The sequence below is a fragment of the Schistocerca gregaria genome, chromosome 3, assembly GCF_023897955.1.
Source record: "Schistocerca gregaria isolate iqSchGreg1 chromosome 3, iqSchGreg1.2, whole genome shotgun sequence".
Classification (NCBI taxonomy): Eukaryota; Metazoa; Arthropoda; class Insecta; order Orthoptera; family Acrididae; genus Schistocerca; species Schistocerca gregaria.
Genome location: NC_064922.1, coordinates 275,133,181 through 275,154,516, shown reverse-complemented (window position 1 = coordinate 275,154,516; position 21,336 = coordinate 275,133,181). Strand labels below are relative to the sequence as shown.

Below are 21,336 nucleotides of genomic sequence, written 5' to 3'. Positions count from 1 at the left end.
AGTGTCTAGTCACGCAAGTGTTGATTTAAGTGAATTACCTTTCCAAGAAATGGAAAGCATCAGGGAAGCATCTCACTTGTGAATAAACTTCGGATAATGAAGGTAGATACCTGGTAAACCAGGACAAGTAAACACCAATGTAGGCAAAAGGAATTATGTAAAGAACTACATAAAGCTACAAAAAAGGGCATTTTATACCTTAGTAAAGTAAGAGAAAATGTTTGATATGTAGTGTCTGAACTGACATAATTTTTAAAAAAGCTGACAGAACTGGTCCTGTAGAACATGAGAGAAAATAAGTTACTTTACACTGATCTGCCAGAACACTATGACCACCTACCTAATAGTCGGTATGTCCTTCTTTGGCACGGATAACAGTGCGATGTGTCGGTGGCATGGAAGCGCTGAGGCCTTAGTAGGTCGCTGGAGGGAGTTGCCATCACACCTGGGGAATGGAGCCGATGAACTCTGACACCAAGTTGTATCACATCCCAGACGTACTCGATCAGGTTCAGATCCGATGAGGTGGGGGACCAGCACATCAATTGGACCCGCCTCTGTGTTAATCGAACCACTCCATCACACTCTTAGCCTTCTGACATGGCGCATTATCTTGCTGAAAAATGCCACCGCCATCGGGAAACATGATCGTCCTGAACGGATTTATGTGGTCTGAAACCACTTTACCATGCTCCCTGGCCATCACGGTGCCTTTCACAAGCTCCACTAAACCCATGGATGCCCGTTTGAACGTTCTCCAGGGCATAATGGACCGCTACCAGCTTGTCTCCATCCCACAGTACATGTCTCAATCAGCTGTTCCCCTACAAGACGACGGATTCGCTCCCTCCCGTCAGCATGATGAAGAACGTTTCAAGATTCATCAGACCATGCAGTACTCTGCCTCTGCGCCAAAATTCAGTGCCGATGGTCACGTGCCCATTTCAGTCATAGTTGCAGATGTTGTGGTGATACCGCCACGGAATGCATGGGTCGTTGGCTGCAGATGCCCACCATTAGGAGTGTTCGGTGCACTGTGTGCTCAGACTAACTTGTTCTTTAGCCAGCATTAAAGTCTGTTGTTAGTTCCACCACAGTTCGCCGCCTGTCCTCTTTTACCGGTCTGCCTAGCCTACGATGATTGACATCTGTTATAGGGTGTGGCCACCCAATTCCACGACGTCTGGATGTGGTTTCACCTTGATTTCACCACTCCTCGAAAACGCTCACCACATCACTGCTAAAATACCCGACAAATCGTGCAGTTTCCGAAATGCGTATCGTAACAAATTTTGTCCAATTTGCGCGGTAGATCGTCAAAATCTCGAGCTGGTTGGAGAGCCGTGCCCATAATACTCCAAACGTTCACAATTGGCGAGAGATTCAGTGACCTGGCTGGCCATAGTAGCGTTTGACAAGTACCAAGACAAACAGTAGAAACTCTCACCATCTGTCTTGCCAAATGTAAGCCCAGCACGACTTCGTATGAAGAATAATAAAACGGGGAATAGAATAACGTCAGCGTATCTCTGTGCTGCAAGAGTAGCGTTGATGACAACCAAAGGTTCCAACTATGAAAAGAAATGCACCCGAGACCATCACTCTTGCTTGTAGGATCGTATAGCGGGCGAGTGCCAGATTGGTACCCCACCACTGCCCAGGGTATTCAGACACTTCTTTGCACTGGGCATTTGGGTAGAGTTGGAAGCAGATTTCATCAGTGAAGGCGGTTCTTCTCCAACCAACGAGATTCCAGTCAGAAGACCTGTCCTTTTTTTTTAGCGTGTATAATGCACCGTGAGTGTGATGCCACAAACACCGCATTCCGGCGGTAAGCAGTCTCCGATACGAAGGCGAAGGTGAGACAGGAACGCCTCGTTTCTTATTTAATTTCGAAAGAAAGTTTCTGTCTTCCCCACTCAGCCATCACTTTATTTTTTACGACACGACAACCTTTGAGGGCGGTAAATGTGAACTGTTGTGTATTTCTGACAGGCTTATTTCACTGCTGTCAGCTTCTTGCCCGTTCGCCTCGATTCCCACGGGTCTGTGTATCTACCAGAAGGCCACCTCTCTTCTGACCTTGCATTGGTTTTAAAGTGTCCTGGGCTATCTGAACTACCATTTCTGCTGGGCACAGTTGCTGAATAACCTGTATAGCTCTAAGACAGTCCATGCAGACAAACTTTCCTCAACGAAGAATTTAATCCACTCGAGAGCTTTCTTGATCATCCACAGCTCTGCATAGTACGCTGAGAAGTAGCTTGGTAGATGTGTTTCAGTGATATAATAAGGGCAGTTAACACAGCATCAGACATTGTCCCCTATCTTTAATCCGTCAGTAAGAACGACCATGTGCTCGCAATACTGAGATAAAATGCGTTACAAACTTTTTACAACACTGTAGTTTGACTGTTGATATTGCTGGTCTCTGCCCATTCCCAGTTAAATGTGGGCCAGGGAACAACACAGGAAGGGTATTTGCTCCGTACCTGTTTAGGAGCTGCACTGCTATTTGCTCCATCTCTGTTTAAAAGCTGAACTTTCCGATAAACCAAGTTGCTCAAGATATTCCTTTACGCGGACAGAAAAAAGCTTAGTTGCTCGGCGACCAGTAAAGCTTCGTTGTATGGATCGTTCAGCCCCAATACCACCAACAGTATGTTAAGAAATGGACCGCAGTTTGTATAGATCATTGCACCATGAGCATGGTAAGAGATTGCCTCTGTCCAGAGGTTAGGAATGGGATCGTTTCGGTAGGCACCTGTGACCAGTGTAAAGCTTGCATGGCGAACAGTATCCAGTATCTTTAAATACGAACGTACAGCTGATCTATATACTATATTGCCATAACCGAGTTGCGTGTGGACAATCTGAGCAGACTAGATTGATCCATCTCCCAATTCTTACCAATATTACATTTAAAGCTTTACAGGGCCTTCAGACATCTACATTTCTGATCATGGAGATGCGACAGCCATGTAAATCTTTGATCAAAGATGAGGCACAAGAATAGCAACTGAGCTCTTGAAATCCAAGACTGTGCTCCCTTTCAAAAGGTCTGATAAGGTAAAAGATTAATGTGAACGATTTAAATACACACACACAGATTTTTTTTTTTAGAAAATTTAAAACCAGTCGTATTATCCTTACTATCCAACTTCCGAAGCGTTATCTGTATTAGCGTGTAGTGTTCGTGAGACTAGAGGAAGAGCGGAATACCGCAAAGTGTCCACAATTAAGGCATGTTTGACTAGTTCCTTATTGTGGAAGAAATACAGTTGATTTCACCATCGTCTGCATTATATCCGTAGGTGCTATTTGAAGATATTGTTGTATTGACATGGCAGATAATGGGGCTGGACTCTTATTCCCCGATATCTTCCGAACTGACTCTTATTCCTTCTTTATTGGTATGGAACGGTCAAAGGATGTTAAAAATTCTCGCCTTCATTATTCTCCAAGCCTGCTCTCATAGTATAGGGATGGCCAGTCGGCTGTATAGTGGCTAGTTTGCTATGCACAGTATACAAATATCCTGCATAAAAGCAGACTGAAAAGTGGTCACTTGAATGTAGATCTTTGGCTACATTCGACGTGACGACATGTGCGAGCTTAAGAACTTCACGGACTTCATGCTCCCAAACAACGGCAGAATGCTTATGGATTACAATGCACCTTGTCTCCGAGCCACAACTGTTCATGAACGTTTGAAGAATATTCTGGAAAACTCGAGCGAATGGCCACCCAGATTGCCCGATATGAATCCTATCGAAAATTTGTGGGACGTAATCGAGAGGTCAGTTCGTGCGCAAACTCCTGCGACAGCAACACTTCCATAATCACGGGCAGCCATACAGGGTGGTCCATTGATCCTGACCGGTCCAAATATCTCACGAATTAAGCGTCGAACGAAAACACTACAAAGAACGAAACTCGTCTAGCCTGAAGTGGGAAACCAGATGGCGTTATGGTTGGCCCGCTAGATAGGTCAAACGGATATCAACTGCTTTTTTTAAAAATAGGAACCCCCATTTTTATTACACATTCGTGTAGTACGTAAAGAATATGAATGTTTTTGTTGGACTACTTTCTTCGCTTTGTGATAGATGGAGTTGTAATACTCACAGACATATGGCTCACAATTTTAGACGAACTGTTGCTACCAGGTAGATTTTTTAATACAGAACTTAGGTATGTTTGAACATTTTATTTCGGTTGTTCCAATGTGATACATGTACCTGCCACATGAATGCAATAAATGCTAGAAATGATGTCCGTCAACCTCAATGCATTTGGCAATACGTGTAACGACATACCTCTCAACAGCGAGTAGTTCGCCTTCCGTAAAGTTCGCACATACATTGACAATGAGCTGACGCATGTTGTCAGACGTTGTCGGTGGATCACGATAGCAACTAACCTTCAACTTTCCCCACAGAAAGAAATCCAGGGACGTCAGATCCGGTGAACGTGCGGGACATGGTATGGTGCTTCGACGACCAATCCACCTGTCATGAAATATGCTATTCAGTACCGCTTCAACCGCAAGCGAGCTCTGTGCCGGACATCCATCATGTTGGAAGTACATCGCCATTCTGTCATGGAGTGAAACATCTTGTAAAAACATCAGTAGAATATTACGTAGGAAATCAGCATACATTGCACCATTTAGATTGACATCGATAAAATGGGAGCCAATTATCCTTCCTCCCATAATGCCGTACCATACATTAACCTGCCAAGGTCGCTGATGTTCCACTTGTCACAGCCATCGTGGATTTTCCGTTGTCCAGTAATGCATATTATGCCGGTTTACGTTACTGCTGTTGGTGAATGACGCTTCGTCACTAAATAGAACGCGTGCAAAAAATCTGTCATAGTCCCGTAATTTCTCTTGTGCCCAGTGGCAGAACTGTACACGAGGTTCAAAGTCGTCGCCATGCAACTCCTGGTGCATAGAAATATGGAACGGGTGCAATCGATGTTGATGTAGCATTCTCAACACCGACGTTATTGAGATTCCCGATTCTCGCGCAATTTGTCTGGTACTGATGTGCGGATTAACCGCGACAGCAGCTAAAACACCTACTTGGGCATCATCTTTGTTGCAGGTCGTGGTTGACGTTTCACGTGTGGCTGAACCCTTCCTGTTTCTATAAATATTTTAACTATCCGACGAATGGTGATGTCGTCCAGGATACCGAGCAGCATACATAGCACACGCCCGTTGGTCATTTTGATCAGAATAGCCATACACCAATATGATATCGTCCTTTTCTGCAGTTGGTAAACGGTCCATTTTAACGCAGGTGGTGTATTATGAAGAAAATACCTTCCGCAGTGGTGGAATGTTACGTGATACCACGTACTTATACGTTTGCGACTATTACAGCGCCATCTATCACAAAGCGAAAACAGTGATCGAACTAAAACATTCATATTTCTTTACGTACTACACGAATCTGTAATAAAAAATGGGCGTTCCTATTTTTAAAAAAAAACTGTTGATATCCGTTTGACCTATGGCAGCGCCATCTAGCGGGCCAACCATAGCGCCATGTGGTTTCCTCCTTCAAGCCAGACGAGTTTCGTTTTTTGTAGTTTTTTCGTTTGATGCTTATTTCGTGAGATATGTGGGCCGGTCACGATCAATGGACCACGCTATAGAGTCAGCACTATTCTGCAGGTGGCTTCCAACGACTTGTTGAGTCCGTGCCACGTGGTGCTGTTGCAGTACGCTGGGCAGAAGGACGATCTACGTGATATCTGCAAGTATACACCGCAGTGTATTACGCAAGTTCAAGACGAGTGGAAGTACTTATCACACCTTTGCATATAACTGAGCAATATGAATGGCTCGTCTATTTCCTCCAATATTTCTCTTCACAGAATGAAATTTCCACTCTACAGTGGAGTGTGTGCTGATACGAAATTTCCTGGCAGATTAAAACTGTGTGGCTTACCGAAACTCGAACTTGGGACCTTTGCCTTTCGCGGACAAGTGCTCTACTATCTACGCTACCTAAGCACGACTCACGACCGGACCTCACATCTTTAATTCTACCAGCAGCCACGTGGTCTCAGGCGTCTTGTCACGGTGCTCGAGGCTGCCCCAGTTTCCAGTCTTCCCTTGGGCATGGGTGTGTGTGTTGTACTTAGCGTTAAGTTAGATTAAGTAGTGTGGAAGCTTAAGGACTCATGACCTCAGCAGTTTGATCCTATAAGTTCTTACCACAAATATCCACATTTTTCCGCCAGTACCTCGTCTCCCACCTTCACCATGAATATGGATGAATTAATCTTAACGAGTTACACCTAATTATTTCTTAGTTGCTAAGCACAGCAGTTTTCTCCAGTCTCATGGTGATCGCGTCTGGCGGACGAAAACAGCTGCAGTAAATACACTACTGGCCATTAAAATAGCTACACCAAGAAGAAATGCAGATGATTAACGGGTATTCATTGGGTAAATATATTATACTAGAACTGACATGTGATTACATTTTCACGCAATTTGGGTGCATATATCCTGAAAAATCAGTACCCAGAACAACCATCTCTGGCCGTAATGACTGCCTTGATACGCCTAGGCATTGAGTCAAACAGAGCTTGGATAGCGTGAACAGGTACAGCTGCCCACGCAGCTTCAACACGATACCACACTTCATCGAAGGTAGTGACTGGCGTATTGTGACGAGCCAATTGCTCGGCCACCATTGACCAGACGTTTTCAATAGGTGAGAAATCTGGAGAATGTGCTGTCCAGGGCAGCAGTCGAACATTTTATGTATCTAGAAAGGCCCGTACAGGACATGCAACATGCGGTCGTGCATTATTCTGCTGAAATGTAGGATTTCGCAGGGATCGAATGAAGGGTAGAGCCACGGGTCGTAACACATCTGAAGTGCAACGTCCACTGTTCAAAATGCCGTCAATGCGAACAAAAAGTGAGCGAGACGTTTTACCACTGGCAGCCCATACCATCACGCCGGGTGATACGCCAGTATGTCGATGACGAATAAACGCCTCCAATGTGCGTTCACCGCGATGTCGCCAAACACGGATGCGACCATCATGATGCTGTAAACAGAACCTGAATTCATGTCGCTTTGCCATTCCTGCACCCAAGTTCGTCGTTGCATACAGTATCGAAGGCGCTCCTGTCTGTGATGCAGCGCCAAGGGTAACCGCAGCCATGATCTCCGAGCTGATAGTCCGTGCTGCTGCAAACGTCGTCGAACTGTTCTTGCAGATGGTTGTTGTCTTGCAAACGTCCCCACATGTTGACTCAGGGATCGAGACGTGGCTGCACGATCCGTTACAGCCATGCGGATAAGATGCCTGTCATCTCGATTGCTAGTGATACGAGGCCGTTGGGATCCAGCACGGCGTTCCGTATGTCCCTCCCGAACTCACCTATTCCATATTCTGCTGACAGTGATTGGATCTCGACCAACGCGAGCAGTTATGTCATGAAACGATAAACCGCAATCACGTTAGCCTACAATCCGACCTTTATCAAAGTCGGAAACGAGATGGTACGCATTTCTCCTCCTTATACGAGGCATCACAACAACGTTTCACCAGGCAACGCCGGTCAACTGCTGTTTGTGTATGAGAAATCGGATGGAATCTTTCCGTATGTCAGCACGTTGTAGGTGTCGACACCGGCGCCAACCTTGTGTGAATGCTCTGAAAAGCTAATCATTTGCATGTCACAGCATCCTGTGGGTTAAATTTCGCGTCTGTAGCACGTCATCTTCGTGGTGTAGCAGTTTTAATGGCCAGTAGTGTAAAATCTAGCGCGGCTGTTTAATTTGACTGTCGCCATAATCTGAAATGTCCTTGGAACACCAGTTGAATCGTCTTGGCTGCTGCAGGCGTTCGTACTGTCGCGGTACGAGGTGCCGCACATGAACACGAAGGACCGCAACATCCTGAAGATGGACAGGACGATGATCCGGCAGCGAGCCTTCACCGTGCAGGAGGTGTTCAACGAGCCGGACGTGCATGACCTGAGCATCCGCCAGCGCCGCTGCCGCTTCCCGTACGAGAACAACCTCGACGTCTACGACCAGTACTCCTACACCGGCTGCATCGTGCAGTGCCGCAAGGACGCCATGATGAAGTTGTGCAACTGCTCCACCCACCAAGTGCCCAAATCCCGTAAGTGTCGCCATCCGCAGTCGCGTCGTCCTCTAAAAGAACGTCCGCGACAGCCGGTGACTAAGTTGGCAATGTTACTATGCGGTTGTTTGCTGCTACACCCTGTATGTAGCCCCACTAGAAGATGACTCCGAAAGTTTGAGCTGCTGCAATGCCTACCTCTGAGGAGTGAAAAAACGCCAGGATGGCCGAGCAGTTCTAGGCGCTACAGTCGGAAACCACGTGGCCGCTACGGTCGCAGGTTCGAATCCTGCCTCGGTCATGGATGTGTGTGATTTCCTTAGGTTAGTTATATTTAAGTAGTTCTAAGTTCTAGGGGACTGATGACCTCAGAGGTTAAGTCCCATAGTGCTCAGAGCCATTTTTTGAAAATTCTATTCAGAGCTGCTGTTACTCGTTCGATGACTTTCGACAAAGGTATCAGAGACCCACCGTTATACCTTTCTTGCTCAAAATACCTTCTACATTCTCATGCGACTGGTTGACTCTTTAAGGTAGCGCCCTTGTCTACTTTTCTACGGCTTACAGAAGAGATCATGCTTCCATATACCCTTGAAATCAACAGCACCACACTTTACGCAGCACCATTAACATGAACTGAATGAGTACACTATTTAATCAAAAGTTTCCGGATACGTAGCTGAAAATGACTTACATGTTCGTAACGACCTCCATCGGTAATGCTGCAATTCAGTATGGTGATGGCCGACCCTTAGCATTGATGACAACTTCCACTCTCGCAGGCATACGTTCAGTCAGGTGCTGGAAGGTTTCTTGGGGAATGGCAGCCCGTTCTTCACGGAGTGCTACACTGAGGAGAGCTATAGATGTCTGTCGGTGAGGCCTGGCACGAAGTCGGCGTACCAAAACATCCCAAAGGTGTTCTCTAGCATTCAGGTCAGGACTCTGTGCAGGCCAGTCCATTACAGGGATGCTATTGTCGTGTAACCACTCCGCCACAGGCCGTGCATTGTCAACAGGTGCTCGATCGTGTTGAAAGATACAATCGTCATGCCCGAATTGGTCTTCAACAGTGGGAAGCAAGAAGGTGCTTAGAACATCAGTGTAGGCCTGTGCTCTGGTAGGTGCACGCAAAACACGAGGGGTGCAAGCCCCATCCACGAAAAACACGACCATGCCATAACACGACCATGCCATAACACGACCACCTTAAAATTTTACTGTTGGCGCTAAACCCGCTGGAAGATGACGTTTACTGAGCATTCGCCATACACACACCCTGTCATCGGATCACCACATAGTGTACCGTGATTCGTCTCTCCACACAACGGTTTTCCACTGTTCAATCTTCCAATGTTTACGCTCCTGCCACCAAGCGAGGCGTCGTTTGGCATTTACCGGCGTGATGTGTGGCTTATGACCAATCGCTTGACCATGAAATCCAAGTTTTCTCCCCTCCCGCCCGTTACAGTACTTGCAGTGGAACCTGATGCGCCGGCCGGAGTTGCCGTACGGTTTTAGGCGCTTCAATCTGGAGCCGAGCGACCGCTGCGATCTCAGGTTCGAATCCTGCCTCGGACATGGATGTGTGTGATGTCCTTAGATTAGTTAGGTTTAATTAGTCCTAAGTTATAGGGGACTGATGACCTCAGAAGTTAAGTCGCATAGTGCTCAGAGCCATTTGAACCATTTGATCCTGATGCAGTTTGGAATTCCGGTGTGTTGGTCTGGATAGATGTCTGCTTATTACACATTATGACCCTCTTCAACTGTCGCGTACAGACGTATGACACAAGTGACACCCAATCACCTGACCTCGTTCCAATTCCGTGAGTTCCGCGGAGCGCCCCATTCCGCTCTCTCATAATGTCTAATGACTACTGAGGTCGCTTATATGGAGTACCTGGTAGAAGTGGCAGCACAATGCTCCTAATATAAAAAACGTATATTTTGGGGGGTGTCCGGATACTTTCGATCACATTGTGTATCTCACGATCTACAGTAAACAATGAGCGCACGACAAACGCTTTGCAGGCGCCAAGAATGTGAAACAGCACGTGCGAGCTTGAGTTATGAGAGTCGCAATGCGGCATAATAGCAACATTTACTTGTTCTGGAACTCGGATTGGCGCTATAGAGTCCTCTGCACACAATGCGCTCCACGTGCGTGTTATGTGAGGGATGTTTTTCAGCGACTTGACTACAGGTTGTACCTTGTGGGCGCGCACCACACCACAAACACACAAACATTTAAAATAATAATATTTCTTGCTTTAATACTGTGATGCGGGCCTCGCGCACTATCCAGACACAGTAATTTGACCCCTTGTCAAAAACCTCAACAACCACCTACTCCAGTACAGACTACTGTAAGACGACAATGCACTAGGTAGCTGAGCTAGGTTTCTTTACTGAGACTCCATGGCGTGAATAGCCATCGAGGTGGTCCCACAGATTTTCGGTTGGGTTTTAATCCGGGGACTTTGGTTGCCACGGAAGTATGGTAAACTCATCCCGGTGCTCTACGAATCACACATATCCAGTACGAGCCCTCTTTACTGTTCATGAAAACCACACATTTCATGATGTACAGTCGTGTACAGAACGAGTGAGACCCCTCCCCATTTCGTTATGCTGATCCGCACAGCTTTAAAGTCTGCTTCACAGCATAACAGGCAAGGGGACGAAGTGCTATCAACATACTATACACAGGCGTGAAATTGACAAACTATCTGAATTTTCTCAGACTGTTTTCAATCATGTGTATGATTATATTAATGCTGATTAGTGTGTTAAACACAACACGAAAATATAAGATATAAATGAAAGAACAAATGCTAATTAGTACGAACTGTACTAATAAAAATGAATTTCAGTTTATCAAGATAACATAACTGTTTTAGCAAGACAAAGTACCCCAGATCGTTACGAATTAGCAAAACGGATTTTAAGGGCTAGGTAGACAGATAGAGAGTCAAGAAAGTGAGACTAGTAAGGTTCCATTTTTACCGATTTAGGTGACGAAATCCTAACAACGAAAATAGTTATGACAGTTACTGAAGATGAGGGCACCATAAATAATTCCCCCTACTCTTTATTGGAAATGTTCTAGTTGCAGTCGAGACATCAGCATATTACTCGTAGCTATGCTTTCGATCCAAATCACGTTTACATGAATGCAAATAAAATCCATTTGCATATACACGTGGTAATTCAGGTCACAATATTAATGCCACCGGGTTTTAGAAGTGCGAGCATTCCCATTGCTAGGTGTTGTAAGAAACGCTTTGGCTAATGAACGTTTTCTGACTGTGGCGAGTCTAATAGAGAATTCGAAACATTGTAGAAAACGTTTGGCAGCTATGTAGCCGTTTATTTCCTAGTGTGGTGCAGAATTATCCTACTAAATTTACTTGCTAGTAACAGTATTTTGTTATTTCGATAAACATCCCGAATGATTGACACATAAGCGGTGACATACAGGTAGAAAATTCTTGCTTTTGACTCCAGAAAGCTCTATGCAACAGAAACTGCAGACCATTTTTTCCATTTTCGTTGCTAAATTGCCGGCTTATTCAAATCTGAGGTAATAATAGACGGCTGTTTGCCCGGATTGTCTGCTAGCGTAGTGAAAGGTGTTTGCTACTGTAAGGGAGGTCTGGTTTGTTTTTCGTTCTAATCTCGATGGAGGCAGATAGACTAGCGGTAAAGCAATTTTAAGAAATTCTCGCTCCCCCAATACGTTTTATTGCTACCTTTATTCTGTACCGGCGCTCTGTGGATGTAAATATGAAGATCTTGTAGAATTTCATACTTCTTACTGATTACTTTCTCCGCTTCTGTCAATAATTGAATTGACGTACGTGCGGCACTGAATGCTTTTTAACTGAATTTCGTTATGAATGTTCACGCATTGCTAAATTTGCACATTTTCATGGTAGGTCAGCAACGGTTAATCCAGTATGACTCGTCTGAACGTTGACACAGACAGTTTCGCAGCTTAATACGCATAATATTTCGCTAATTCGTAACGATCTGTGGTACTTTGTCTTGTTAAAACAGTTAAGTTATCTCGAAAAGCCGAAATTCATTTTTATTAGTACAGTTCATACTAATTAGAGTTTCTTCTCTCATTTACATAGTATATTTACGCGTTGTATTTAACACACTAATCAGCATTGATATAGTCATACACGTGATGAAAACAGTCTGACAAAGCTCGAATAGTTTGTTAACTTCATGCCTGCGCATAGTATCTTGGTAGCACTACGTCGACTTACTTGTTATGCTGCGTAGCAGACTATAAAGCTGTGCGGATCAGCATAACGACGAGGGGTCTCGCTCGTTTTGTCCACGACTGTACCATCCTACAGCGAGACCTTCAGAGGTGGTGGTCCAGACTGCTGTACACACTGGTACCGCTAATACCCCCAAGCACGTACTCTTGCATTGATACATGCCTGTATTCGTCGTGGCATAGTATCCACAAATTCATTAAGGCACTGTTGGTGAAGATTGCCCCACTCCTCAACAGTGATTCAGAGTAAATCCCTCAGAGTGGTTGGTGGGTCACGTTGTCCATAAACAGCTTTTTCGACCTATCTCAGGAATGTTCGATAGGTTTCGTGTCTGGAGAATATGCTGGTCACTTTAGTCGAACAATGTCGTTATCCTGAAGGGAGTCATTCACAAGACGTCCACAATTCGGACGCGAAGTGTCGTTCATGAACACGAACGCCTCGCCAATATGCTGCCGATATGGTTGCACTATTGGTCGGAGGATGGCCTTCACGTATCATGCAGCCGTTACGGCGTCTTCTATGACCACCAGCGGCGTACGTCGGCCGCACATAATACCACCCCAAAACAGCAGGGAACCTGCACCTTGCTGCACTTGCTGGACAGTGTGGCCGGCCGCTGTGGCCGAGCGGTTCTAAGCGCTTCAGTCCGGAACCACGCGGCTGTTACGGTCGCAGGTTCGAATCCTGCCTCGCACATGGATGTGTGTGACGTCCTTAGGTTAGTTAGGTTTAAGTAGCTCTAATTCTAGGGGACTGACGACCTCAGATGTTAAGTCCCATAATGTTTGGAGCCATTTGAACATTTTTTTTGACAGCGTGTCTAAGGTCTTCAACCCGACCAGGTTGCCTTGAAACTAGTATCGGACGATTGTGTGGTGGAAAGCAAATGCAACACTCATCGGTAAAGAGAACATGATACCAATCCTGAGCGGTCCATTCGGCATGTTTTTGGGCCCATCAGTACCGCGCTGCATGGTGTCGAGTTTGCAATGATGGACCTCGCCATGGATGTCGGGAGTGAAGTTGCGCTTCATGCAGCCTAATGCGCACGGTTTGCGTTATAACACGACGTCCTGTGGCTGCACGTAAACTATGATTCAACATGCTGGCGTTGATATCAGGTTTCCTCCGAGGCATAATCCGTAGGTAGCGGTCATCCACAGCAGTAGTAGCCCTTGGACGGCCTGAGCGAGGCATGTCATCGACAGTCCCTGTCTCTGTATCTTCTCCATGTCCTAACAACATCGCTTTGGTTCACTTCGAGACGCCGTGTTGAGAGCAATTCCTGGCACAAAGTAACAATGACGACGCGATCTAACTGCGGTATTGACCGTCTAGGCATGGTTGAACGACATCCAACACAAGCCGTGTACCTCCTTCCTTGTGGAAGGACTGGAACTAATCGGCTTTTGTCCTTCTAATAGCCGCTGCTCATGCATGGTTGTTTATATCATTGGGCGGGTTTAGTGACATCTCTGAACAGTCAAACGGACTGTGTGATACAGTATCCACAGTCAACTTCTATCTTTAGGACTTCTGGGAAGTGATGTGATGCAAAACTTTCTTGATGTGTGTCTACGTACATATTATATGATTTTCACCTGTTAGCGTATCTTCGGTTACTACAACAGGTCCCGTACAAGCGCAGAAGAATGTTTCCCATAGCATTATATGCTCCCACCAGCCTGCGTCCGTGGCGCGCTGCACATTACGAGCCGCCGTTCACCTCGATGGCGGCGTTTGTGGAGACGACAGTCGACCTGGTGTAGCAAAAATGTGATTCATCCAATGAGGCGGCACGTTTCCATTGATCGATGGTGGAATCCTGACGGTCCCGTGCTCACTGAAATTGCAGTTGATGATGCCTTTGGGTCAACATATGAACGCTTAGGTGTGGTCTTCTGCGGACCGCCATGTTCAACAACGTACAGTGAACAGCGTGCTGCGAAACACTTGTGCGTACACCTGCTCTTACGCCACAATTCACCTCTGCTTCACAGGTAAGACAAGCCTCCGAACCTCACGTCCTGTGAAAAGTTGTTGTCGTCCAACCATTTACCGCTTTGTAGTAGTTTCAATGTACTTCCACTTCTTCCCATAGATGCTCACGACAGTAGCAGATGAACATTCGACCAGCTTCTTGATATTATATACACCCATTCACAGACTTTGCGTAATAACAATCTGCCCTTTGTCAAAGTCGCTTATCTGAGTGGATTTCCCCATTTGTAGCCCATATCTAGTGTATCCGCAGGACATGTGGCCTGTAGTTGAAGAAGTGTCATGATGATCTCTCCATTGGCAAAAGATTCCGGAATAGTCCCCCATTCGGATCTCCGGGAGGGGACTGCCAAGGGGGAGGTTACCATGAGAAAAAGATTGAATAATCAACGAAAGGATAATGCTCTACGAGTCGGGACGTGGAATGTCAGAAGCTTGAACGTGGTAGGAAAACTAGAAAATCTGAAAAGGGAAATGCAAAGGCTCAATCTAGATATAGTAGGGGTCAGTGAAGTGAAGTGGAAGGAAGACAAGGATTTCTGGTCATATGAGTATCGGGTAATATCAATAGCAGCAGAAAATGGTATAACAGGTGTAGGATTCGTTATGAATAGGAAGGTAGGGCAGAGGGTCTGTTACTGTGAACAGTTCAGTGACCGGGTTGTTCTAATCAGAATAGACAGCAGACAAACACCGACAACGATAGTTCAGGTATACATGCCGACGTCGCAAGCTGAAGATGAACAGATAGAGAAAGTTTATGAGGATATTGAAAGGGTAATGCAGTATGTAAAGGGGGACAAAAATCTAATAGTCATGGGCGACTGGAATGCAGTTGTAGGGGAAGGAGTAGAAGAAAAGGTTACAGGAGAATATGGGCTTGGGACAAGGAATGAAAGAGGAGAAAGACTAATTGAGTTCTGTAACAAGTTTCAGCTAGTAATAGCGAATACCCTGTTCAAGAATCACAAGAGGAGGTATACTAGGAAAAGGCCGGGAGATACGGGAAGATTTCAGTTAGATTACACCATGGTCAGACAGAGATTCCGAAATCAGATACTGGATTGTAAGGCGTATCCAGGAGCAGATATAAACTCAGATCACAACATAGTAGTGATGAAGAGTAGGCTGAAGCTCAAGACATTAGTCAGGAAGAATCAATACGCAAAGAAGTGGGATACGGAAGTTCTAAGGAATGACGAGATACGTTTGAAGTTCTCTAACGCTATAGATACAGCAATAAGGAATAGCGCAGTAGGCAACACAGTTGAAGAGGAATGGACGTCTTTAAAAAGTTGATTGATGAAAGGAGGATGTACAAACATGTTCCGGGAAAATCAGGAATACAGAAATACAAGTCGCTGAGGAATGAAATAAATAGGAAGTGCAGGGAAGCTAAGACGAAATGGCTGCAGGAAAAATGTGAAGACATCGAAAAAGGTATGATTGTCGGAAGGACAGACTCAGCACACAGGAAAGTCAAAACAACCTTTGGTGACATTAAAAGCAACGGTGGTAACATTAAGAGTGCAACGGGAATTCCACTGTTAAATGCAGAGGAGAGAGCAGATAGGTGGAAAGAATACATTGAAAGCCTCTATGACGGTGAAGATTTGTCTGATGTGATAGAAGAAGAAACAGGAGGCGATTTAGAAGAGATAGGGGATCCAGTATTAGAATCGGAATTTAAAAGAGATGGATAACATTCCATCAGAATTTCTAAAATCATTAGGGAAAGTGGCAACAAAACGACTATTCACGTTGGTGTGTAGAATATATGAGTCTGGCGACATACCATCTGACTTTCGGAAAAGCATCATCCAAACAATTCCGAAGACGGCAAGAGCTAACAACTGCGAGAATTATCGCACAATCAGCTTAACAGCTCATGCATCGAAGCAGCTTACAAGAATAATATACAGAAGAATGGAAAAGAAAATTGAGAATGCGCTAGGTGACGATCAGTTTGGTTTTAGGAAAACTAAAGGGACGAGAGAGGCAATTCTGACGTTACTGCTAATAATGGAAGCAAGGCTAAAGAAAAATCAAGACACGTTCATAGGATTTGTCGACCTGGAAAAAGCGTTCGACAATATAAAATAGTACAAGCTCTTCGAGATTCTGAAAAAAGTAGGGGTAAGCTATAGGGAGAGACGGGTCATATACAATATGTACAACAACCAAGAGGGAATAATAAGAGTGGACGATCAAGAACGAAGTGCTCGTATTAAGAAGGGAGTAAGACAAGGCTGTAGCCTTTCGCCCCTACTCTTCAATCTGTACATCGAGGAAGCAATTATGGAAATAAAAGAAAGGTTCAGGAGTGGAATTAAAATACAAGGTGAAAGGATATCAATGATACGATTCGCTGATGACATTGCTATCCTGAGTGAAAGTTAAGAAGAATTAAATTATCTGCTGAACGGAATGAACAGTCTAATGAGTACACAGTATGGTTTGAGAGTAAATCGGAGAAAGACGAAGGTAATGAGAAGTAGTAGAAATTAGAACAGCGAGAAACTTAACATCAGGATTGATGGTCACGAAGTCAATGAAGTTAAGGAATTCTGCTACCTAGGAGGACATCAAAAGCAGACTCGCTATGGCAAAAAAGGCATTTATGGCCAAGAGAAGTCTACTAATATCAAATACCAGCCTTAATTTGAGGAAGAAATTTCTGAGGATGTACATCTGGAGTACAGCATTGTATAGTAGTGAAACATGGACTGTGGGAAAACCGGAACAGAAGAGAATCGAAGCATTTGAGATGTGGTGCTATAGACGAATGTTGAAAATTAGGTAGACTGATAAGGTAAGGAATGAGGAGGTTCTAAGCAGAATCAGGGAGGAAAGGAATATGTGGAAAACACTGATAAGGAGAAGGGACAGGATGATAGGACATCTGCTTAGACATGAGGGAATGACTTCCATGGTAATAGAGGGTGCTGTAGAGGGCAAAAACTGTAGAGGAAGACAGAGATTGGAATACGTCAAGGAAATAATTGAGGACGTAGGTTGCAAGTGCTACTCTGAGATGAAGAGGTTAGCACAGTAAAGGAATTCGTGGCGGGCCGCATCAAACCAGTCAGTAGACTGATGACCAAAAAATCTTAGCTAGCGTGGTCCCCCGTCCGTGTCTGCTCCGCTTCCATAGTTCTGTTGCCTCGTCACGTGCCCGCAATGCCACCAGGCGGCATCCAAAGTTGTGGCTGGCAGCGATCATAATGTTTTGGCTTATCACTGCCTGAAAATACCACTGATAAGAAATTCCAAAACCTTGTGAACATCTCTATATCATATCAGGACTGAAGTGTTCTATACTTTAAGGGGTATTTAATTAAAACAGGCACTTATATCCTAAAAACTTTATTTCAGAACTTTACAAATTCAAACTTTCGTTGCCTTCAAAATACTCCCCGTACAATGTGATGCACTTGTATCAAACCCATCGCTACTCTTGGAAGATGCCGTGAAGGCCATTCTTCCTCATGCATTTTAAAATCACCTCTACAGCTTTTATTGCTGGGTTTTCATTTAAAATCAGAATCTTTTATAGTACTTCTGAGCCGTTGCTTAGAGGATAAAATCTAAAGATGTCACGACTGGGCAATGGGTTCATATTCGACGAATGTCATTTCTGGTCAAAACCTTCATCACTGTTTTGGCACTGTGAGCCATCGTGTCTTTGTAATATAAGTGTAAGGTGGCTTAAATATTCATGCAGCGCCAACCTATATATTTTGTTCATATTTTCATGTACCGATAGTACTTCCCCAGTCTATTGAAAGGGTAACTGAAATGTTCCCTTCACAATTCGTATTTCTTCTTGTTAAATGCGTATGTAAATCCATATATTGACTTCGGTGAAACTAGGAACTGAATCAGCTGTTCACTTCGGGTTGTGAGAAGCTGAATTTTTCCGTTTATTCAGCAAGGCAACCTAGGAGAGAGAGACGGTGGAGAGGTGCAAGTATTCGAGTTCGGCTGCGGCCATAAATGTCTAGCTTTAAGTAGCCTTCAGGGCTAATGCAGCTCCCACAGTCACCGTGTCTCCTGACTTGCGGGCGGACATGTTATGGGGGGTAGGACGTCTAACGGGACGATTTGGAGAAGGAGAGGTACCAGAGGACATTTTAATTTCCACTGTCTATACTTTTACGAATAAGCTCATAAAACTTTGTCAGAATGGCCAGAAAGGACTCAGGATTTACACTCATAGCAGTGGAAGTTCAAAAATATAAGAAAAATTTTTCACTTACCATTGGCCGCATTTGTTGCTATAGGTACACTTTTCTTCATAAGAAAGGGAGATTCTTCGATTAATTTTGCCTACCATACAAACCATACTTATAGGTGTATGAAACTCTAGAATCTTCCAAATCTATTGAAAACTGTGAGAATATTTGAGATAATTAACTATAAAATTTGTGTTTTTTCTAAACACGAAGTTTAAAATGTAACAGCACATTCATTTTTTCATAAATTAAATAATTTCTAGAGTTTCATACACCTGTAGGTATGGTTTGTATGTTGTGCAAAATTCATCGAAGAATCTCTCTTACATATGAAGATACGTGTACATGTAGCAACAAACGCAGCTAATAGTAAGTGAAAAAAATGATGTAAATTAACATGTAAAAAAATTATTTTTTAATGTTTTTGAACTTCCACTGCTATGAGTGTGAATCCTGAATCCTCCTTGCTCATGCTGACAAAGTTTTATGAATTTATTCGTAAAAGTGTAGACAGTGGTAATTAAAATGTCCTGTGCTGTCTCTCCTGCTCCAAGACGGCCCGTTTGACTTCCTACCCTCCTTAAAGCTACGGGACGTAACGTGAAGGGTGGTTAGAAAGCACTCGTGCAAAGGCGCGATACCTACGTGGAGAACGGTCTTCCTCTCCTTTACTTAAATCAAGTGGCGCTTGGGAAGTTTCCCGTGAGAGCTGCAACACACAGCATTTCAGCAGCTGCTATGGGACGTGGCAAGATGGTTTTCTGCCGTGCACCTGCCCACAAAATAAACAAAATGTCTTCCTCTGTCAAATCGTGAAATTTCATTGGAGTGGTGACCGCAAAATATGACTAGAGATTGGACAACCCCGGAATCATTACCGTCAGTGGTGGATGACTTGGAGCTTTTGTAAAACTTGTGAGAGAAATTAGAATTTAAGGCAAGTTACACCCTGCCTCCTACATCCATGAACGAGGGTCTTGCTGGCATCCTAGCGGGCCGCACAAGTGAGGATGGGCTCAGTACGATATTAACTGCCTCTCACAGCCGGTGCGCATGCAGCCGCATATTGGCAGTTTATTTGGTGACATTCGGTAAGCAGTGATTCTCTGTGGAATAGTTCAAGGGGCGTGATTGCTAACTTCGCGGAGTTAGTCGTTTTGGTAACTGATGACCGCACTTGGTTGTTTGATTTGCAGGATCAGCTTTGCATCTGTGGACAATGTTTGTTCTTCAGAATTCGCTTTTTGTTAGTACTTTCTGATATGCTCTTCGCTTTATCAGAGGCGATATTCATTACGTTGTGGCGTGCGGTTAGGATTGCGGTATTTTACAAATAGTGGGCAAGACTATAACAAAAGCAATTACTTATGATTAGCGGAACATGAGGTTTCGTTTAATCGCTGCCTCTACCGGCTAAAGATAGTTATCCTGTTAAAGAAATCTCCACCTGAGTACGTGTACCAATGTTGTCTGTCAAGCAGTGTAACTTGGACTAAATCTTTTCACAAGAGTGATCTCACACAATTGAGCAAACTATTATTCAAGGTGGCAACATTTTTCCTTACACAAATGGAACAATTTTTTGACACACAATAACACACGCGCACAACACTAATACATTCTTTCCTGCCAAAAAATATTTCCTAATGATTAGCGGAGCGGTCTGAGGCACTACAGTCATGGACTGTGTAGCTGGTCCCGGCGGAGGTTCGAGTCCTCCCTCGGACATGGGTGTGTGTGTTTGTCCTTAGAATGATTTGGGTTAAGTAGTGTGTAAGCTTAGGGACTGATGACCTTAGCAGTTAAGTCCCATAAGATTTCACACATATTGGAACATTTTGAACATTTCCGAGTAGTTCTTACGTAATAATCAGGGTTCATACATTAGCAGAGAACAATTTCACCACGGGAGATATTGTTCGCACCATATTAACAGATTATTCATAATCTAAGTCGAATTTATGATTTTTGGGTGGGTTCTGGACCACCGATACATAATTATTATCGTGAAAATTGACCATCAAGATTCTTGTGTCCTTAGTAGTTTGATTTAAAACTGCCGCTGCAGTATTTCACTAAGATAGCGGCTAACATAAGACAGTCAATTGTCAATTCTGGTTCAGGAGTTGTTTCACTCTCACCATATCCTTTCTGTGCCTTAACTATATACATTAACATTTAAAAGTATTTCTCTATGTTAATCACTCATTATTCAGAACTTTACCAATAATCCGCGCTATATATCAATGGCGCTAATGGCTGCGCTCCATTGTAGCTGAACAGAAAACTTAAAATTTATATAGGGTATGAGTCATATTAAAATAAAGGTTCAAACACATGTATTGATTTCAATGACACAAAAACTCTGTTTTTCAAATTTTACTTAGCAACATAATACAGTTTTTTACCGACCTTAGTGCTACACGATATCAATCGTGTCCGATCATTACAACAATTCGAACAGGGAAAAAATTATTCTAGAACAACCATAGATAACAAAACATGAAGATTTCCATTATATTTATCCATGAGTATTGTCTGAAATATAATTTTCACAGACAATTAAATTATAACACTGACAATAATTAATTATTATTATTTTAGTATCGATGAAATTAATAAATATCACGAGAATGTTCGTTCAAATTGCACACATAATGCCGTCGTGA

General features: G+C 44.0%; 1 protein-coding gene across 1 annotated transcript in view; it reads left to right on the top strand.

The window, feature by feature from the left end:
* Window positions 1–21,336, top strand: part of LOC126355342 (sodium channel protein Nach) — a gene marked incomplete at its 5' end in the record, with an annotated part of 202,187 nt that overhangs the window by 117,140 nt on the left and 63,711 nt on the right. Inside the window, one exon of the mRNA XM_050005636.1 lies at window positions 7,884–8,169. Within this exon, the coding sequence (XP_049861593.1) occupies window positions 7,884–8,169 (286 nt within the window). The remainder of the gene's footprint in view (window positions 1–7,883; window positions 8,170–21,336) is intronic.